Raw genomic sequence first — 21367 nt, forward strand, 5'->3', positions numbered from 1 at the left:
GGCAACTGATACAATCATTTTGGCCTCTCTCCAAGCTTGTCACTTGTACATAATCATGTAAAGAAATTGTGTGGTACATAAATAAAAAGGCATACAGTTCTTGTTTAACAATGCTAATTGGGACCGGAAACTCTGTTAAGTAATATGCTTGTAAGTAAAAAAAAAAACCATGGGACCACACTGCTTAGTAATGTCCATCAACATTCAGCATTGCACTGTAATTAATGTCATAAATTAAAGAAGGAAATTAATATTGGAAAAGTATGTGCAAATCCAGTGAGGCATTTCCATAACAACATTTATTCCAGACCATTAAACATATCTGCTAACTTTAGTTCTTGTACATGTCCCAATATAATCAAGTGATGAAAAATACCTGCAATCTCGAAGTTGGTGTGTGTGTGTGTCAGCCCTATGAGACAGACAGATGAAGAAACTGATTCTATAGGACAACTAGAACTACACTATATTAAGATGGGTTACAGTAACAGAATCTAGCAAGTTTACTTGAGTTTTCCCTTTCTTCCCTCCCTCTTTTTCTTCCAAGGGTCAGGGTGGAGACAGTGGCTCTTTCTAATACTTCCCCCACCACCGCCTTCATGCATGCTTCTTCTATATCTGTTGTCCTAATTGCTTCTGGACAACATGATCACCTCTATGACTTAACTTTCTGATTAAATTATTTGGATTTCAGCTTAGATTTCATCTTGATGCTTCCGTATTCAGCAAGACATTGGTGTTAGCAATTTACTGTGTGATTTATCTAGATGAATGGAAAACTAAATAAAGTTCGCGACAGTCATTCAGGCTTGCCCCTTTTTACAAACATCATCAGGAATTTTTATTTCCAACGTTCTGGTATTTCACTCTATTTGGGGTTTTTTTGTTCTATTGCTTGCTGTCATGATTCAATGTTGGCTGGATTATTAAATCGTTAAATGTTTATATGCAACTACAATGGAAAGTGGCAAATGGAGCATTAGTATATTACATGGAAAACAATCAAGACAGATGGAAAATAGTCACACAGCAGGTTAATATACATACCTATAAGTTCTGTTGGATTCTTACTGCGAAACTGTTCACATATACGAATGAATGTTTCTGTGTTTTCAGGCGTGGGACACTCTCCATGCCTACCAAGAAGAGAAGAATCAAGTATAGGCAAGAATTTTCCTCCATAAAACAATATTCAGGAGTCTCATCAGCTTACCCTTTACACTGAAGCTTTACATATGTGATGCCATCTTTTTCTACGTCACTTCTGTCATAGAACCTACTGGTGTTTGTCAAGTCTATTAACAGACCCATTTTAACCTGAAAGTAATAAAATTAGAGTTTAATACGGATATGTGAAGTTACACATATGGTGAACATAACCTTTAGGTAGTTTATTTATTTAAAACATGTGTATCGCTGCCAATCTTCTAACCAACTCTCAGCAGCTCTCAACTAAAAGTTAAAACAACATATACAATCATATTAAAACTATAAAATTAAGCCAATTAAAATATTAAAAACAACAAAGACCTGGTGCCAAGTCAATTCCTAACATGCAATTGTCCAATCCTATCCCAGTGCCTGGGAGAAAAGCCAGGTCTTTGGCAGTTTTTGGAAGGCTGGGAGAGTAGAACCCTCACGGGGCAGAAGGTTCCATAGGGCAGGGGCCACCATAGAATGGGAAACCATTGCTGGTTTCAGGTCTGGCTTGGTATAAAGAAAGAGAGTCCAGGTGTTTACCTTGATAAGCTTTTTTACATGTTTATTCAGCTGAATAAAGACCCGGAAGGGGGGGGGGCTTAGCAAGAGGGAACCTTGAACGTATTTTGACATTCATATTTATATGCTTGTTACATTGTCCACTTCTCCACCCAGAAGCACTGGCACACTCCACCCAGACAAGCTGGCACACTTTAGATAAGAGAAAGAAGTACAGAAATAGTCATCCACCACCCTTGGAGATCTTCCAAGGACATTGGATGTTCTCCTAGGGACATTGAGTGTTTCCCAAGGAACTTTCCATGGACTTGAAGGCTTGTAGAGTCACTGGTGGTGACATTGGCACATATGCTTCCTCAGAACTGTCAATAAAAACGTTAGATTCCTGGTCAACACTAGCCCTCATTAGGTGACTAAGAGCATACCCACCCTATCTGATTTGGGAGGACAGGTAGATATCCTTAGGAAAAGGTGGTCCTGCAAATAACCTGGCCCTGTGCAATAAACGGCTTTAAATGTGATAACCAGTTTATGATAAACATGTGTAATTCTAATGGTTAATATTCAGAAGTAACTTTTTTTTATGTTATACATACACCATGGAAATAACATGGCTGTGTACATCCATCCCAACTGTATATCCCATCATTGAAATCCTCATATGCAGAATTTACAAGAGAAAGGATAGTCCATGCTTCACTCCGATGGCCAGAACAGAAAGTGTGGTTTCCCCTTTTATTATTTATAACGTTGTGAGCCACTCAGAATCACTTGCTAGTGAGATAGATAGATAGATAGATAGATAGATAGATAGATAGATAGATAGATAGATAGATATAGACAGACATACAGACAACAAACAGACATACAGACATGTATTCCACCCATAATAAATATATTGGTAAGATATTTCTAAAGTTAGCATACTCAGAAAAAAATATATTAATAAAGTAATAAAAAACCCTTTATTATTTATATAGCAAAGAAAAATTCAATTATATTCTTTACCTTGAGACTCTTTAAATAGTTGGATAACATAGAGGGATGGAAACGATACTCTTCAGCAACTTTATCATCATATTTTGGTCCTAGCATTGTCTTCAGAGGTAAAAATATTCCTGTTTGGCAATAATTTTTAAAAATGCATGTAACAAACATAAAACCTCATAAAAACATCTGTCTGTTTGTTTGAATCATGATTAACATTCTTCATTAGGACAAGTTATAGTTTATGACAGAACTCAATATCATTTATATCAAAATTAAGTGCTGAACTGTAAAATCCAGTACCTGAAAAGCTTTATTAAATAATTTCCCATTCATTGAGAATACTCCGAAAGCATTTCTAGAGAAACTGTTAATTAAACCCCTTATTAGCCATATCATATAATATCTAAACTCATATATATTTAAAATAAATTATATGAAGATGAAGAGACCAAAATTCAATCCAGATAACATGGAATTGCTCAGGGACAAAAAACATGCAAATAATATTAACTGCTTCTGAGATAAAAGAACACAAGGAAATTCCTGGATCTGGCCTAGCTACTGAATTATCAGATGATAGCCATGGAAAATAAAGTGTTTCATCAGATTTAACGGCCTAGTTGTCAACAAGGTAGAATAATGTCTCAATTTGATTACAACATAGCATTCAACATATGTCTCTGAAAATAAATTTAGCTTTAGTTAGTCCAAAATATGACTGTCATCATTACAATAATTTTGCAAGTGTTCTACTGTTACAATTTATTCCAACTGAATACATTTTAAATACTAGTTTTTAACCAATAGCTTTGGGGTTTTATGTGTTACTTCATTATAATCAAAGTTACTCCAGTATTCAATATACAGTGCATTCAGAAAATATTCAGAGCCCCTTCACTTTTGTCAATTTTGCTGCAGGCTGATTCTACAGTTGTTGAAATTCATTTTTTTCTCAGTAATCTACTCTCATTACCTCAGAATGACAAAATGAAAATAGAATTTTAGAAATGCCTGTCAATTTATTAAAAAGAAAAAACTGAAGTATCACATTGGTATAAGTATTCAGACCCTTTACAACAACACTTGAAATTTAGCTTAGGTGCCTCCCATTTCTCTTGATCATTATTGCCATGTTTCTACTCCTTGATTGGAGCCCACCTGTGGTAAATTAAATTGATTGGACATGGTTTAGAAAGGCACACACCTCTCTATAGAAGTTCTCACAGCTGACAATGAATACTGTAGCACAGCAAAAGCCATAAGGCAGGGGTGCTCGCGGCGTCACATTGTCGCCACATGACACATCGTCACTTTTTTCCCCTTTGCTAAAATGGGGATGGGCGTGGCCAGCACGTGACACATCCAGGCTGCGAGTTTGACCCTGCCATAAGGTCATAAGGTCAAAGGAACTGCCTGCAGAGCTCAGAGACAGCATTATTGCAAATCTCGAGAAGGCTACAATAAATGGAAGGTTCCTAAGAGCAGAGTGGTTTCCATAATCCTCAAATGGAAGACATTTGACACAACCATTACTCTTCCAAAAGCTGATCACCCAGTCAAATTGAGCAATCGAGGGAAAAGGGCCTTTGTAAGAGAGGTGACCACCAAGAACCCAATGGTCACTCTGACTGAGTTCCAGAGATCCAGATTTTATAGGTTTGGCAGAAATTATTGGAAACAAGTGTTCCTATAAATAGAATAGAATAACAGCATCAAAATAATAACAGAATAACAATAAAGGAATTGGAAGGGACCTTGGAGGTCTTCTAGTCCAACCCCCTACTTAGGCAGGAAACCCTATAGCATTTCAGACAAATGGTTATCCAATTTCTTCTTTAAAATTTCCAGTATTGGAGCATTTACAACTTCTGAAGGCAAGTTGCTCCACTGATTAATTGTTCTGTGAGGAAATTTCTCCTTAGTTCTAAGTTGCTTCTCTCCTTGATTAGTTTCCACCCATTGCTTTGTGTCCTGCCCTCAGGTGCTTTGGAGAATAGTGTGACTCCTTCTTCTTCGTTGCAGCCCCTGAGATATCAAAACACTGCTATCATGTCACCCCAGGCCTTCTTTTCACCAAACTAGACATACCCAGTTCCTGCAACCGTTCTTCATATGTTTTAGCCTCCAGTCCCCTAATCATCTTTGTTGGTCTTCTCTGCACTCTTTCTAGAGTCTCAATATCTTTTTACATCATGGCAACCAAAGCTGGATGCAGTATTCCAAGTGTGGCTTTACCAAGGCATTATAAAGTGGTATTAGCACTTCGTGTGATCTTGATTCTATCCCTCTATTTATGCAGTCTAGAACTGTGTTGGCTTTTTTGGCAGCTGCAGCACACTGCTGGTTCATATTTAAATGATTGTCCACTAGGACTCCAAGATCCCTCTCACAGTTACTACTTTGAGCAAGGTACCACATATACTGAAAAGACTTTACAGATGCTCCTTGAATTGCAATTGGAAGCCAACTGAGGGTTGTCCAGCTAGTGCAGCTCACAAAGAAGGGGTATCAGATACACTGAAAACTATTTATGCCAGTACAATCTGGATGAGCTGTAGCTTCCAAGTGGTCTTCAAGGGTATCCCATATAAAGTCCATTACCCTAATTCAAAGAAAAGGTGAAAAAATATAAGTGACAATAAGACAAGCTTTTTACTCCAGAAAAGGATGCAACTGATGCACAAGCAGATCTATGCAACGGTTCTCTCAGCTATGGTTACAATTTATTCTTTGATCAACTAAGAATTCACAAGGACCTCAAACTCTGTATTAACTTTGTCTAGGGAAATGCCCTATATAGAGCTAGAAAGCTACCAAAAATAATGGATTTTTGAATGCACTGCCACTTGGTCTTGCTACAATTCAGTTTAAGCTTGTTTCTCCCCAACTAGACTAACATCTTACAGGCCGTAAAACAGAACCTCAACAGCATCACTTGGTCAGTCTCGGATTAAGATACAGAACTATCAGACATGCAAATATTGATACCAACCCATGTCATTGGATAACCTCACTCACCAGGTTCACATAGATGTTAAACATGAGTGAGAAGAAAGCTGAGACCCGAAGAACCACACAAAGCAAGGACCTCAGTTTCAATCTCTCTCCACCAACATCAACTGGAACTGGTTTTAGATTAGATTGAGAAAGGAAGAAAAACATTGCAATGTAATGTCTCCATTCCCTGTCCTCTAATGCCTAATATGGTATTCTTTAAATACCATAAATAATGGTATCGAAATCCACTGAAAGATCAAGAATAATCAGGGAGTTGCCACACTGCTACCCCAATTCCACCAGAGTATACATTCTCAATGTTGTTTTCGTGCTATAACTATGTCTAAACCTTGCCTGAAAGACGATTACATAATGTGCTTTCCTCCAAGGCCCTTTAGAGCTGCACCTCATCACTTCTCCACAAACATACCCCAAAGCTAATTAGAAATTATCCAATACTATTGGATCCAGAGATAGCTTCTTGAGGAAGGGAGGCACCATTGCCTTCTTCAAAGCAGGAAGTATTGTCCCCTCACTCAAGAATAAACTGGGCTGAACCACAAACTTAATCAGCCAAGACATGGGTCTGCCCCAGAAGTGAAATCCAGCAGGTTCTGACAGGTTCTGGAGAACTGGTAGCGGAAATTTTGAGTAGTTCAGAGAACCGGTAGCAGAAATTTTGAGTAGTTCGGAGAACCGGCAAATACCACCTCTGCTGGTCCCAGAGTGGGGTGGGAATGGAGATTTTGCAATATCCTTCCCCCAGGAGTAGGGAGGCAATGGGGATTTTGCAGTATCCTTCCCCTGGAGTGGGATGGAAATGGAGATTTTGCAGTATCCTTTCCCTGCCATGCCCACCAAGCCACACCACACCCACCAAGCCACGCCCACAGAACCGGTAGTAAAAAATTTGAATTTCACCACTGGTCTGCCCTAGTGATTACTGCACTGACAAGTGTTAGAATCCTGTCCACTTCCTTGAGATTCACAGGCTCAAAATTTTCTCTGATAACAAATATCCTACCTCAGCCAGATTCCAATCAGGACAAATCTAGAATATGTCCTCACTGCAACGCTTAAGAAGTTCTTCTGATCTCTCCCTAGGGGTATCTGACTCATTCTAAAAAAAAATCTCTGGTCAGCAACCCTCAAACATAACAACAATCAATAAACTGTGATAAATTTAGAAAACAAGAGGTGCCTAGGCTGAAATAATTTCTCTTAGACAAACTATGGCTGCAAATATTTGCCTTTTCAATTGCCAAGAAGCTGGCCCAGCATTAGCTTTCCTTACTTAACTGAAGCTCTATTGGACTACTTAATAGTCATGTTTTACTTTAAAGGATTACCGGTAAATTAACTAGCACAATTAAGTGTTGCAAATAATCTCTCCAACTCCCCTCCCTTTTTCCTAAAACAATCAAGAAGCTGTCCCTGCTATTTGGGCAGCATGGCTCAAGCTTTTGATTTGGGAGCATAATTAAACTAGGCCTTTAATTGGGCAGGTATACCTAATCTAAAACTGGTAATCCACAGGTTTGCTCCTATCAGGCTGCTTGGGGGTTATTTGTGTTTCTGTTAGTTGTAGTGGGTTCAGTGAATTAGTAGTTAAATGTATTCATACATTACAAAAAAGAGGTTTTTTCTTTCTTTCTTTTGGAGTGAGAATGTTAAGAGAAAGGTCTGCATTTTCTCTTCCTTTTCATAGAAATACTATCAGAACAGCTGAAGAAAAAAACTTCTCTCTGCCTCCTATCTCTAAAATCAGTCTCAGCACCTGATCAATGATTTTCCTATACAAGTAGTCCTCGACTTACAACGGTTCATTTAGTGACCATTCAAAGTTACACAAGCATTGAAAAAAGCGACTTATGACCGTTTTTCAGAATTATGATGCTTTGTAGCATCCCCATGTTCATGTGATCGAAATTTAGATGCTCGGAAACTGGTTCATACTTATAACGCTTGCTGTGTCCCAAATCACGTGATCCCCTTTTTGCAACCTTTGGATAAGCAAAATCAAGGGGGAAGCCAGATTCACTTAACAACCGGGTTACCGACTTATCAACCGCAGGGATTCACTTAGCCACTGCGGCAAGAACGGTCATAAAATGGGGCAAAACTCATGTAACAAGCGCCTCGCTTGACAACAGAGAGCTTGGGCTCCACTGTGGTCGTAAGTCGAGGACTACCTGTATTAATAAGCCTGCTGGTCCAACAGAGCCAAGAAGACCCTCAATACGATCTGGACCAAAGGCTGCTCAGCCTGCACATGCGCAGGAGAGACTGAAGCACCATCTGGCGGGATACGCGACAGGCTCGCTTATCAAAGCCCGGCACCCAGTCCTCCGTCCCGCCACAGTTTACCTGCCACGGGTTGTCCGCGCCTCGGGCAGTTCAGCCACCGCGGTGGGATTTTGTTGAAGGACATGGCCGGGCCGAATGCAACAGCCGCAGCCGCCGCTATCGGAAGCGCTCGCCGTTAGAGGGAAACGGGACTCGGTTGGGGTGGGGGGGAAGGAGACCCCGACAACAGCCGCTTCGCCCGCAAGTAACGCCGACAACCCACAATGCCCCGCGGCCTATTGTAACCGGTTCCGGGTTCTTTTATGTCGCTGCCGTTCTGCCAACTCAAGAAGGGCGGGGCGGTGAGTCTCTATGGTAGGTCATTATTTTTTTTTCTCCCTATAGAGATAGAAAGAAGAAGAGTAGTAGATGCGTTTTCACTTCTGGCTTGGCTTAAGACTTTCCATTGTAGTAGTAATCATGCACTGTAAATCAATCCTGCACAGGAATCTGCGTTCATTTTTTTTACCTTATTTGTATTTGATTTATCCATCGTATTTAGAGACTTCCCATCTCCCTTATAGAGCGATTCTGGACGGTGTACAGATATACATTTTAATTTTTTTTTTTTAACATTGCTGTAAAAACCGAGAAAACGAAGGGTGGCCCTGAGTCTCTAAATTCCATCATAACTTTCACACAGGAATAAAGCCACGTTAATGAGGCTTTGGCAGGGCAGGTGATTGAGGAAGGAGGTGAAAGGGCGATTATATATTTAATTAAAATGCATTTCTGATGGGGATCACGCTTCCTCGGAAGTGAGTGTGATCAAGGATTTCATTCTAAAAATAATGCTGATAAAAGCCGAGACCATCTTAGTACAACTCAGTTTTATTAATTGAGGTTATTGTTCATAATGTCCTTGTTGATGCCCGCACCGAATCTGAGCAGCAAAAATGCCAGGAAGAGACACAAAAACTTAAAATGTGGGCATGTGAGTTTTTAACAACCAGTTACAGAAGCCCTACTACTACCCAAATGTCATTTCTCAGGCAGGAGTCAGATCAGTTTTGAATGGCATTGGTGGCCTCAAGGATAATCAGCTTAGCTCTCTGGCTCTCTCAATCTCCTACAGCTGTTGTTTCTATCCACACAACAAGCTGTTCTGTTTATTTCACCTCTTTCTTGGCTGCCCACAGCTGTTCTGACCATTATGTTGCCGACTGATCCTACTTCTTCATACTGCTTCTTTGCTGGGAATGTGATGACTTCATTTTTGCCCATGCTCCTGCCTTCAGTAAAGATTTCCTGTTCATCCTGTAAAATGCTTGCTGTACAATTCAATTATACTAAAATAATCAGTGCTGCACACACATTAGCAGTAAAATAATCTAGCATTAGAAGGTTGACTCAGCCTTCCATCCTTTCGAGGTAGGTAAAATGAGGACCCGGATTGTGGGGGCAATAAGCTGACTTTGTATAAAAAAGAATACCGCTTAGGGGGGGCCGAAAGCCCTACTGAGCAGGTATATACAAAAGTATGAAGGCTGTTGCTTAACGCATTCACCGCAAACTGTTAGAAGCACAAGACAGGGAAAATTAGAAAAGGTGTTTGTTTTTTATTGTCTTCTTTCTGACATGCATAAACAATAAGAAACAGTACCCTGGCAATCTTAGTGTTAAGAATTAAGCCTAAAATGTGAACAATTTAATGTATTTTGCAGTTTATTATAATGCCACACTCAGCTTTAAATGTAAAATTTAAGCAACCTTATGCTGAACAACATTAACGTTTTAGAAATCACAGTTAATAATTTCTAAATCTTCATTTACCGGTATCTTTAAAAGTGTAAACTATCTAAATCATCAGGGTTAATAATCTGTAGCCAGCACTCCATAAATATCACTGTATCCAATAGTATAATGTACTACCTGTGCTTTACAATAAAACAATATAAATAAGGAAGCAAGGAAAATACAGTAGTTTGGTAAGCAAATAACTCTTATACAGGTTTTTTTCCCCACAGCATAAAAGTAACAGGTTAGTGTTTTGGTTTTTAAAATTGTTGGAAGCAAAATCCATCTGGTTCAGTTCCAAGCCAGGAATAAAATGGAGGCTTATTGGAAAGGAAGGTTCCCTTTATTGATGAACAAAACCACCAGGGTTTGTGGTTCTGGGGCAGCTGACAAAATGGAGTTGAGAGTAGGGTGGGTTTTTATCCCTTTTTGATTTCTATGGGGTCATCTAGGGGTCGTGGCTGGCTCTATAGGCAAACGGGGAAATGAAAATCCTAAGTGTTTGTCTGAGCTAATCTTGTCAACCTTTGGCTTGTTGCTTATCTGAAGTTTCTGTCTGACCCAGTCTTTCTGAATGGATTACCAAATCTGCGTTTTCAAAAGCTGGCCTCCTCAGTTTCTGCTTGGGGCAGGGAGACAGGCTGGTTTCTGCCTCAAGATTTTTTTCCCCCCATTTCTCCTTTAGGGGAAATATTCTATCCTGCCTTTCTAATATTCCCAAAAATATTTCATTCTCTAGGAGGGTGGGTGGGTGCTGACTTTCTACAAAAGAACAAATAAGTATGCATTATTCCTTGAGAGGGGGGGAACAATCAACAGAAATGTTTGGGTAATAATGATCAGTAAATATGGTATCTATTCTTTCAGAAATTAAAGCAAAAGCTACCTCAAATGTATGGTTGATTTACAAAACCACCAATATTGTCATCATTATCAATAAGCACGATACATTTTATTAGCAGCATTTTAAGATCTCAGTAGGCCTTTATTTTTTATCAGCAAGAACAGAATGCATGCTAAAGATTTTTGGTGAAAAAAAAATTGTGTGTATTTACATCTGGGCTATAGATCACTAGGTGGCAATATAATACCATCTATTTACACACCAAAAACATTGCAAAACTGAAAGAGTGAGATATTAAGAATCAGACATCAACTGCTCTAATATCTTATTATTTAATTTTTACAATGTATTGTGCAATAAGGCAGTTATTTAAACAAACAAACGTGCATCCTCCTGGACGGTTATCACTTGGCAACTACGAAATATGATAATTAAAAATCATTCTATGTCTTGTCAAAAGGATAATTTTAACTTTTAAATACATTAACTTGAAGATTATTATGATTTATCTTCTTATGAATAAGCAGTCGTGAATATGAAAACATGCCATTGTGATTTACTTTTTTCCTATATTTGCAGGCTTTTGGCAATATTCATGCTCTTCTTGTGTTCTCTTGTGTATTCTTGTAACATGCAGTTCAGTATGCACTTGGTTGGATATATGTTATATTAAACACTTTCTGTGCCTTATTAAAGTAATCAGGCTTTACTTTTCAGTAGATGGGTGTAAGGTAATATTGTAAAGTATTGTATTCTTTCTCTATTGATATTTTAACTAAATATTTAGTATCTTTCTATATTTGTAAATAGCTAATTAAAAATAAAGCATTAAAAGAAAAAAGGGTTAATGCACATAATTTCAAATGGAAATAATCCATAACTAAGACTAAGATAAAACATGCATCGTGTGGATGCGATAGATTTGCCCATCAGATTGTCCACATTAAAACAGCAAGCACAGTACCAATTGCTGACTTCCTTATAATAACACAATAGGACTTGATTCTGATGAGAAAGCATGTTATTCAAGAGGATACACTTTCCAGAAAGAAAAACAAATTATTTTTTGAACTACAATTTATCAGCTTTGCATAAACTGCTAAGAAGTAGAATGTTTTATGTAAAATGATTTTGTAAAGCTAACTGTTATACAAAGTAGCATTACTCTAAACTTTGAAAGACTTCATGAACATTGAAGAACTTGAAAGACTTCATGAACATTAACAGGAGTGGAGTTACCTCATTTGGGAACATGTGGACGGGGAGAAAATGTTCCATACAGTGGGTGCTATACAGAAAAAGCCTGCTTCCTGGGACTCACCAAATGTAGCTTTCTATCAAATAGGACTAATAACATGCCCTTTCTGACAGATCTGATGGAATAGGCAGATACAATCGGGGAGAGGCAGTCGGTCCTTCAGATAACCTCGCCTCATGCCATGAAGGTCTTTCAAGATTAAAACCAGCATCTTGATTTGGACCCGGAAGCAAAATGACAACCAATGAAGCACATGGCATAGATTTAGCATGTGTTATTCTAGAAGCACACATAACTGTCCATGCCCCTGCATTCTGCACCAGTTAAAGCTTCTGGATACTCCTCAACAGCAACCTCTTGGTGGGAATAGGAGCAAAGTAGTCCTGAAGTACTTGGTAGGAGCAAAGCAAAGTTATCTTGGATGACAAGTGGATGGGGTAGGGGAGGGCAAGAGACATGCTTCTTCCAAGTTCTTCACATACAGTAAAGAGTTACAATATTCAGGTTGCAAAACCTAGGCAGCTGTCAGATGGCCAAAGAGAGGTCAAAAACTCCTGTAATTTATGGATATTTATGGAATATCCATTAAGTGGATGTTCCAAAGATAATCAGTAACTCTGTAGATGAAAAGACATTTTCAAATAAAAACATTTGAGTAGGACCTTTTATAACCTTGTTCCTGTGGCTGACCATCTGCACATAACCCAGGATGATGCTGGTTCTGAAAAACATATCATATATTGTATGATCAGATTGGATGTTCTGGCTAGCAGATTACATAGTTTGCTACAAGAAGCTTTCTCTTCTTTTATGAGAAACATGAGAAGAGAAAGGAAAGAGCAGAAGCAACCAATTGCTCTACCTGAGTGCTTCCTTGCCTGCCTACTTGGAAGTGAAGCAACTGTTGCTTCTGTTTTAAGATTTCATTTGGCCTAATGTCTTGATGCATTATATTATTGTTGTTGTTGTTGTTGTTATTTTATTCATTAAATATGAAACTCAGGATCTTGACCTGTTCATTTTCAAGAACTTAGTGAATTTGGTGTTCCCAGTAATTTTTATTGCATTCAAAAGCAAATGTCTGGCAAAGCTTCCAATATATGATTTTGGCAAACCAATCATGACGTTGTAGATAATCAGTTTGTGAGATTTTGCTACAGCCACTGATAAGGTGATCCATTGTTTCATCTTTCTCCTTACATAAGTGACATTTGCTGCTATTACTGTCATGTTGAATTCTTGCTTTCATGGAATTGGTCTGCAAGGGTTGTTCTTGGGCAATGAATCTTTCAGTTTCTTTCTTCAGCACCCCTGATCTCAACCAGCTCCATGTTAGCATTGTAGCTGCTTTTTCTTCAATGTCCTTCAGGTATTGCTGTGCGTAGGCTTCTTTTTCCAGTTAGAAACATGATGCTCAATTTTTCTTTTCGATATTCTGCTTTCAATATTATTGTTTTTTTTTTATGTAGTCATTTAAGCCGTGTCTTTTCCTCTTCCAGAGTTTGTTTCACCTATTATTATTGTTGTTGTTATTCGTCGCACAATCTGCCAGATGTTCAGACTGGATTTGGCACCTTTGTCTACCTATCGAGTCCTTTCCAAGACCTGGGATAGGCAGATCTGGATGTTTGATGGTGTTACAGATATCGCCACAGGATCGAAGTTGTTCTGACTAAAGCTGCCTTTTCCAAATTGACTGATGGTAAATTTGTCAAAGCTGAGAATGTTCAAGTGGTGCTCAAGTTGTTTTGAGATTACACCCAAGGCTCCTGTGACTAATTGGTACTACCTTTGTTGCTTTTGCCACAGTCCTTCTATTTCTGTTTGTAGGTCTTTGTATTTGGATATACGTTAATGAAAAGAGTTCATTTTTACCTGCTCTGCCTCTACAGTAGCAGCACATAATAGACTATTTTCTGTAAAATTAAATCAGGCTGCTATCATAGGAGCTGAAACTGAATTTGCTTGAGGGTTGGGGTTTTGTTTTGTTTTTATATTTGTTCACAGATTTCCTTAGGCTACAAAATCGGCAGATTGTATTCATGTTTTTTTAAAATAGCCTAAAGACCCTTACTAACCACTGTTAAGTAACAATCCTCATGACATCACCTGAATGTTGCCCCTGCCAGCTGCAGGGACAGCTGAAGTTGCCTTTAGTTGCTCTGCTGTTAAAGTCAGTGGTGGGTTGCCCCCGGTTTGGACCGGTTCACTGGTAGTAAAACCGGTGGGAGACTCCGCCCACTGAGCCAGACGTCATCAAAGTTGATTTGCGCATGCACAGAAGACCACACGATGCAAACCGGTAGTAAAGGTAAGTAGAACCCACCCATGGTTAAAGTGATATTATAATGGCCCTCTTCTTACAATATAAACCTTGCTGTATGAACAATTGACAGTGTCTCTGAGATGATATTGATGACAGCATGGTCAGAGGCTCGGATCCTCCCATCTCTAGTAAGGTGACTCTGAGCCTTCTGACTACTAATTTTATGCAGCTGTTTGTAAATTGTGAAGAATTCTTATGGAGTCAGTGGTACAAAAATACTATAAAATCAGCCAGTCTGTGCCAGTTTGTCCTGATATGGTTCTGGGCTGATTATCACAGAAGACATTGGTACATGTACTGTTCTGGTACCAACATTGTGTGTAGTGATGTTAAACTGAGAGATTTTTTTTTTTTGGACAAACAACATAGGATTCAATTTCAGCCTGTTCATTTTGAGCCTAACAGCCCCCAAATACTAGGTCACTCTATCATTGGCACATTCCGGGGATATGCAATCGGTTATCATCAGTGTATCAGTGATACTGCATCTCAAACTGATGGATGACCTCCTCATAGCAGCTTCAGGTAGTCAAGTGAGCAGCCACTGGATGACTTCTCCTCCCTTATTTCCATCAACTGGTCTGTCCACTCAGGAAGTAGCAGAATCACTACTTGCTCTCAACTTCCAACCCTTGTAAGCAGTCCAGGATATTTTGCTTAATAATACTGAAGGGCCCTAGAAATGTAAAAGAACCAAGAAGGGTGCATTTTCCAAGCAGGTCTTGAGACTGTCTGTTGTGACCCAGGCCCAAGTAGGTAGTAATCGACGTAAACAGTTCCAAAACAAACAGACTTTATTAGAACAGCTGAGAATTAACTCATTCTCAGTGTAGTCCAAACTAAATTAAAGCAAACTCTTCATAACATAACATAACATAAATTCTTCAGTCTAATCAGCAACCTTGGTATAATTAGGCAAACTGCCAAAGGCTTCTCTTGGCAAAAGTTCAAAAGGAGAAGATGCTGACAAGAGATAAGTGCAGCAAGACTATCAACGTCGTTTTCCGACAAAGAGCCTAAGAGCCGTTGCTGGTCTTTTAAGCTTTATGGGAGGGGCCAATCATCTCTTGGCCTTACTCCCAAATCGTCCTCTTTGCTTTAGCTGCTCTTGCCTTCTGGCAGCTCTTCTCATACGTGCACTAGGAACAGGCTCCTCCTGTTCTTCTGCCTCTCTATTGTCAGCCTCTGGAGGCTCTGGAATCCGCACATCACTCCCCGATGGCCCTGGCCCCATCTCTGCCTCCGACGCAGAGCCCTCATCCGGGCCTTCCCCAGCCTCCAGGACCAGTCCATGTTCTTCCTCGGCCTCATCGTTGTCCAACTCCACTGCCAGCTCCGCAGGCTGCTGGCGAACCACAACAATTTCATCCACCAGGGGCAACCAATGCCCTTTCTGCCTAAGTCTTGAGTCCCACCACTTTTTCAACAATTTCCATTTTAAAAAAAATTGCCAAAGAAGCAGATAGACAACATGTCTAGCCTACACATGATACAATTGATATAATGTGCTCATAAGCACATAACAGACTATTTCAATTGTTTCTTGACTCCATGCATGTGATAGATGTGCTGTGTGCTGCATGACAGTGGCCATGGGATCAACCCCATGGTTTGACATGCTAATATTTGTTTCTGCCATTTTCCTTCCCAATTCAAAGGCCCTTTTCCAATCCGTGGTCAATTCTTATGAACTGAGAGGCTGCTTTTCTAAATGTTGCTTTTTTTCCCCCTCAGGTGTTTTGTTTGGGCAGAGGAGCTTGTATCCTTTTGTACAGTGGTCAATGATGTAAACAAATGGATTGTCATGGGAGCAGGTATATGGTGGAGGGGACAGCATTCATGCATTGCAGCAGATTGTCTCCACCTATCACAGCCCCAAACAGTAGGAAACGGGGGGGGCTTTCTCTCTCATGCCCCACTACTTCCGACCATCCAATTGATAAATTGAAAAAGGGATGAAGAACATGCTGAACCTTCTCCAGTGCTAAAAAGGGACATGGGATAGTGGAGCAACAATGTTCACTATTTTCTAATGGGTGCTTCATCCATACGGCCCTTAACCCTGACTACCAGTAATGGCAAATGCAGTTTAGTGTATCATCAAAATAGAACACTCACTATTTATTTGTTTACTTATCATATTTAAGAATTGACCATCTCCCTCCCAGAGGGACTATAGGCGCTGTACAAATGAAACAGAAGCACCTATGTAAAATTTAAAAAGAGGCCAGCAATGTTAAAAATTAATTAGGAAAAGGGATTTGAGGACTCTAACCAGCCCCATGACTGTGTATTTCTCTGTGTGCCCCAAGCAAGGTCACAGAGTCATGTTTCCCAGCCTTTCTGGCTGTCCTGTGGATGTGTTTAAACTAAAGCTATTAACACAATTCACCAATAAAGGGCCTGAAAGAAGATGTACAAATATTTTTAAAATATTCAAGTTCCAAAGTTATTCTAAAACAATTTTTGCTTGTTCCTAGATTCCTTCAATTCCTGTTTTACTTCATCATCATTATCATTATTTATGTCATGCTACCTGTCATGTTACCTCTTTGAATCCTACACCCTGGAGTCAGACATGCAAGTTGACAAGTAAGTAAATAAATAAAATAGAGGATCTCTTACCTCAAGGAGGGCTTTCTCCTTGAGGTAAGGAGTTCCTAATATAGGAATGTCTTCATGATTAATTTAATGTCCTAAACCAAACTAAACTAGAGTAGAGTAGAGTAGACTAGATTAGACTAGACTAGACTAAACCTAACTAAACTAACAAATATAATAAATATGATAAAGAAACAAATAAACAAATGAATACTGTAAAATAAATCAAACCTAAGATATGTAAATGCATTTAAAAAGAAAACCAATCCTGAGTAAGGAACAGTATACTCTGCGCCCACACAGAGATAAAAACTCTTGAGTGAATAGCTTTCATTCAGCCCACTAAAAAGTTTTATTTACTTCTCCTTTGTGAGGTCATGCACCTGTCAGCACTATTATGAGGCATGACCTCACAAAGGAAAAGCAAAGAAAACTGAATGACTGAATGAATGCTACTCAGAATTTTATCTATTTTTCAATATTGACAGAAATGTAAATACAAATTCCTGTGAATGTGTTTGGTGGAATCAGAGGATGAACTAACAAGAAAAATGCCATAGAAAAATTAGTGCCACTGAAGAAAGCAGGGAGATGTCTGTAGAAATATGTACAATTGAGAGTGAAAAAGCGGTGCAGTGGTGAATGAATAGAACTGGAGATATTTCTGTGCTTGGTAAATTGCACTATGGCTCTTGCTCTACCAAACTTCGACAAATACAGTATCTGTACTTAACCATTCAGCAACAGCCCTTTATTTTCTGCCCTGAACTATTGGTATGCAATACTGCACATAGTCTTAATTTTAATCTTTGCTTTTAATTTTTTCATGTTTTTTTATTGTTGTTGTTGTTCTTGTTGTTATCTCTTTTATTAATTAAACATGAAACTCAGAAAACTGAACTGAACATTTAAAAATGTATCACAAATATCATTGACTGGTGCTGATGGTTGATACGGGTAGCTGCCAGCATTCTAGGTATCAACCAAGTATCTTCTTAAAATGTGCGATGTTCCGAGTAATGCAGTTTTTTGCAGTTCCACTGGTGTTATTGCAGAAAGTTGCAATTTCTTGATGTGTTCTATAAAATTCTTGGACATGGTACCAAGTGCCCCGATGACAATGGGTATCACAGTTACATGTTTCATCCATAATCACGTAGTGTCGATGGCCAGATCACAATATTTCATGATTTTTTCCAGTTCTTTTTCTTCAACTCTGGCATCTCCTGGTATAGCGATATCACTAAATTGTATGCTTCAGTTTTTGACAATTGTGATATCTGGCGTGTTGTGTTCCAAATGACAATCCGTCTGTATTCGAAAGTCCCACATCATCTCCACCTTCTCATTTTTGACAACTTTTTCTACTTTATGTTCCCATGACTTTTCGGATACAGGTAAGTTGTATTTTTTACATAATGACCAATGGATTAATTTAGCAACTCAGTCATGTCTAGCTTTGTAATAATCAGTTTGCGCGATTTTGCTGCACTCATATATTAAATGTGAAACAGTTTCAACTTCGTCATTGCAAAGTCGGCAGTTGATTGTTGTTGTTTTACCCTGGGCATGCTGGGAAATTTTTCTGGGAAAAGAAGAAATCACTATTTGGACTGGCTGCTGAGCCCAATGCTTCTTATGTGCATTCTATGTGTAACCTTGGTCTTAGTCTGGCTTTTGCTTTCTTGGTTGGGGACCCATTTAATCCTGTTACACTTTGCTTCCTTATTAATAGTCTCCAAGCTGTTTTCACATGCCCTGAGATGAAAAATACCGAAGCAATAATTGTATTTGAGTCATTAAGATCACCATTACCATCTCCCAATCCATCTTAATCCAAATTAAAGCCTATCAGAAACTATTATTATTTAGCTATCAGGACAGCAAAACATGGGCATATTTTTATGTTTTAAATCTAGAGTTTGCAGAGAATTAAGAGCCAGTACAGTACCAAGTGATTCCTATTACAATCTTAGCTTTGTATTTAAACCAATGTCCCTTCTCCCTCTTTAATAAAATGAGACTATTTCCCAAGTTTCAGAATCTACCATGATGGCAAATCTCTACCAAACTCCTAATGCTGATGTGAAGCCACTGCTGCATTTGTGCTCCTTATCTAATCACACACCAGTCAGTAAGACTGACATATACCAGGAGAAGCTAAGTGAGGTCTGACCTGATTAATAGTTGGAAGGAAAAACCACCAGGAAAATCGTAGGCTAGTGATGGCTAACTTTTTTTCCCTCGGGTGCAATCCAACAACATTCACTCCATTAATTTGATCAGTTATAAAAAGACCACTCATATAATGGGGAATCAAATTGTAATTGCCCCATTTTCCCAGTTACTCAATGTAACACCAAAACAGTGGAATGGTGTCAATGTGAAAAAAACAAACAAACCCAGGGACAATAACATTTGAATTTCCTCCTAGTGAAAGAAAACATTTCATAGGCGTCAGTTTCTATGGCTAAACAAAATTTGCCTTCCTGGTTATTTTTCATCTATTGTGTGTCATGACCATTACAGTTCAATTTGAAAACGTTCTCACTTAAAGCTTTATGTTTCCCAAATTCACCAAAGCAAATAAGTCCCAATATAGAAGTTCCATAGTGTTTTGACTGGAGACAGAAACTAGGTCACTTTGATCCAGGATCTTCCTGACTATTTCTTTAAAAAAAAAAAGAAAATTGTGGCTGGATATGCTCTGAACAAAGCTAGTTTCAAGGCAAACAGTGTTCTGGAGCCTTATCACATATTTTCTGTAAAGCCAAGAGAAAATGCCTCCCTCTTTTGCTGACACATGAAAGTTGTAACCAACTCCCAGTACTACGTAAATGCCAGTAATCATCCACATGCAATGCAGTGTCACTTCTCGTTTATGTTAACGCAAACAGGAAACTCCAGGCTGTTAATGTACAATTGCTTCAAATACTTCCCACTCCCTTGTTCAGCAAAAACTTCAAAGTTCAAAAAAAAAAAAAAACCCTGTACAAATAAAATGCCATGACCTCTTACTAATAGTGGATTTTCTTAGAGTTTTATAATCTTGCTATGTTCTTGACATAGCACCCTAAACATTTATTAACATATGTATAGGATACCATAGCACTGAATATGAATATGTTGAGAATAACAGAACAATTATATAGCTATTTTCATCAAGAAAGATGAATTCTGAGTGAGAAAGTAAGATTAAAATGTAAATACAAGACAAAGGCTGAGAGATAATGCTGCCTGAGTTATTTATTTTGGTTAAAATAAAGTTTTTGTAAGTTTTTCAAACAAGACAAAACTTGTAAAACTATTTGTCAGAAGATCATCAAAAATAGAATAATAGGAAGGAAGGAGGGAAGATGTACACGGGCATTGATATACATGTGCATTGATTGAGATATTGGACTAGAATCACAGCCATGGAAATATATTGGATGACTCTAGCCAGTCTCTATTTCTCAGCCCAACTTGAGGTAACAATTCTTCATAAGCTACCTTGAGCACGGGGTTAAATCAGAATACAAATCTTAAACTAAATCATATACAATATATAATTTATAATCTACCTCCCCTAAAGTGGTTTTCACATAGTCAGTCATCCAAGAGCTGATTCACAAAGACCACAATAAAAAGCAGACTTTCAGAAATTTCAAGAGGGTATGAGAAATGTCATTTGTGTGTTCATTCTACCCACTTTTAGTGAACAGATTTTGAATGTTTTACTGTGAAATTTTCTTATCAGAAAATGAATCAAAAGAAACATGTACAGATCCAGAAGTAACTGATGCTTCTCAATCCAATCCTTAATTCTCAATTCTCAATTACAAACTAAGCAGAACATGTGGTCTCCGATAGAAATGTATACTTTTTTCCCTGCCACTAAGTGCTTTACATAGATCTAATCTACGTCAGAGCCCATCAATATTTCATGTACATTTGTCCAGAAAAATCTATCCTTAAATCCAAAGAACATTTAGTTCCCTCCCACAAAATAGAGCATTCATGTGGTTCATCAATATTAAAAATGGAAAGTCTTTGATTGTTGCTTTCAAAGATAGTTACTGTTGAAGAGTGTGGGACAAAATAACATTGAACAGGGGGTGATGAAAATTACATATTTCCATTCCATTTTGAACCAATCATTTTCATCATAAATCCGCATTATCTCCCTTTTGTTATGTGAATATAGGAAGTTAGAATTTGAATTGATTAACAACAAAGAAAGGTGTAGGCATAATGTTGGCATTATTGTCTTTTTGTCCACAATGTAGAATAAAAGGAACATTGGCCACACCGTGTGTGTGTGTGTTTTTGTATGTGTGTATGTGTGTGTGTTGCTCTCCTGGGAGTCATGTGTATTTCACACTCATTACATCACCTCTCTCTGCACATCACATGAGACTGAGTCATCCACGTTCCTGCTTACAATTTTCAAGAGCAAGTCTAGGCAGCAGCTGTTTAATATTCTCTTATAACAGCCTTTAATTTATAGCAGACAAGCCCTTGATCAGTTATTTTTTTCCAACTGCTTTTGCTATATAATTGAGGTTTG

The 21367-nt window shown here is 38.5% G+C and overlaps 1 protein-coding gene across 1 annotated transcript in view; it reads right to left on the minus strand.

Moving 5' to 3' along the window:
- The window catches only part of RNGTT (RNA guanylyltransferase and 5'-phosphatase), a 120097-nt gene extending 111766 nt beyond the window's left edge, over nucleotides 1-8331 (minus strand). Inside the window, exons 1-4 of the mRNA XM_034408958.3 lie at nucleotides 8074-8331; nucleotides 2728-2837; nucleotides 1214-1317; nucleotides 1048-1136 (exon numbers count right to left, since the gene is read on the minus strand). Coding sequence (XP_034264849.1) covers nucleotides 1048-1136; nucleotides 1214-1317; nucleotides 2728-2837; nucleotides 8074-8137 — 367 coding nt within the window. The 5' untranslated portion in view covers nucleotides 8138-8331. The remainder of the gene's footprint in view (nucleotides 1-1047; nucleotides 1137-1213; nucleotides 1318-2727; nucleotides 2838-8073) is intronic.
- Nucleotides 8332-21367: the final 13036 nt, after the last annotated feature.

This window comes from Pantherophis guttatus, chromosome 1 (genome assembly GCF_059756535.1).
Source record: "Pantherophis guttatus breed Tessera chromosome 1, ASM5975653v1, whole genome shotgun sequence".
NCBI lineage: Eukaryota > Metazoa > Chordata > Lepidosauria > Squamata > Colubridae > Pantherophis > Pantherophis guttatus.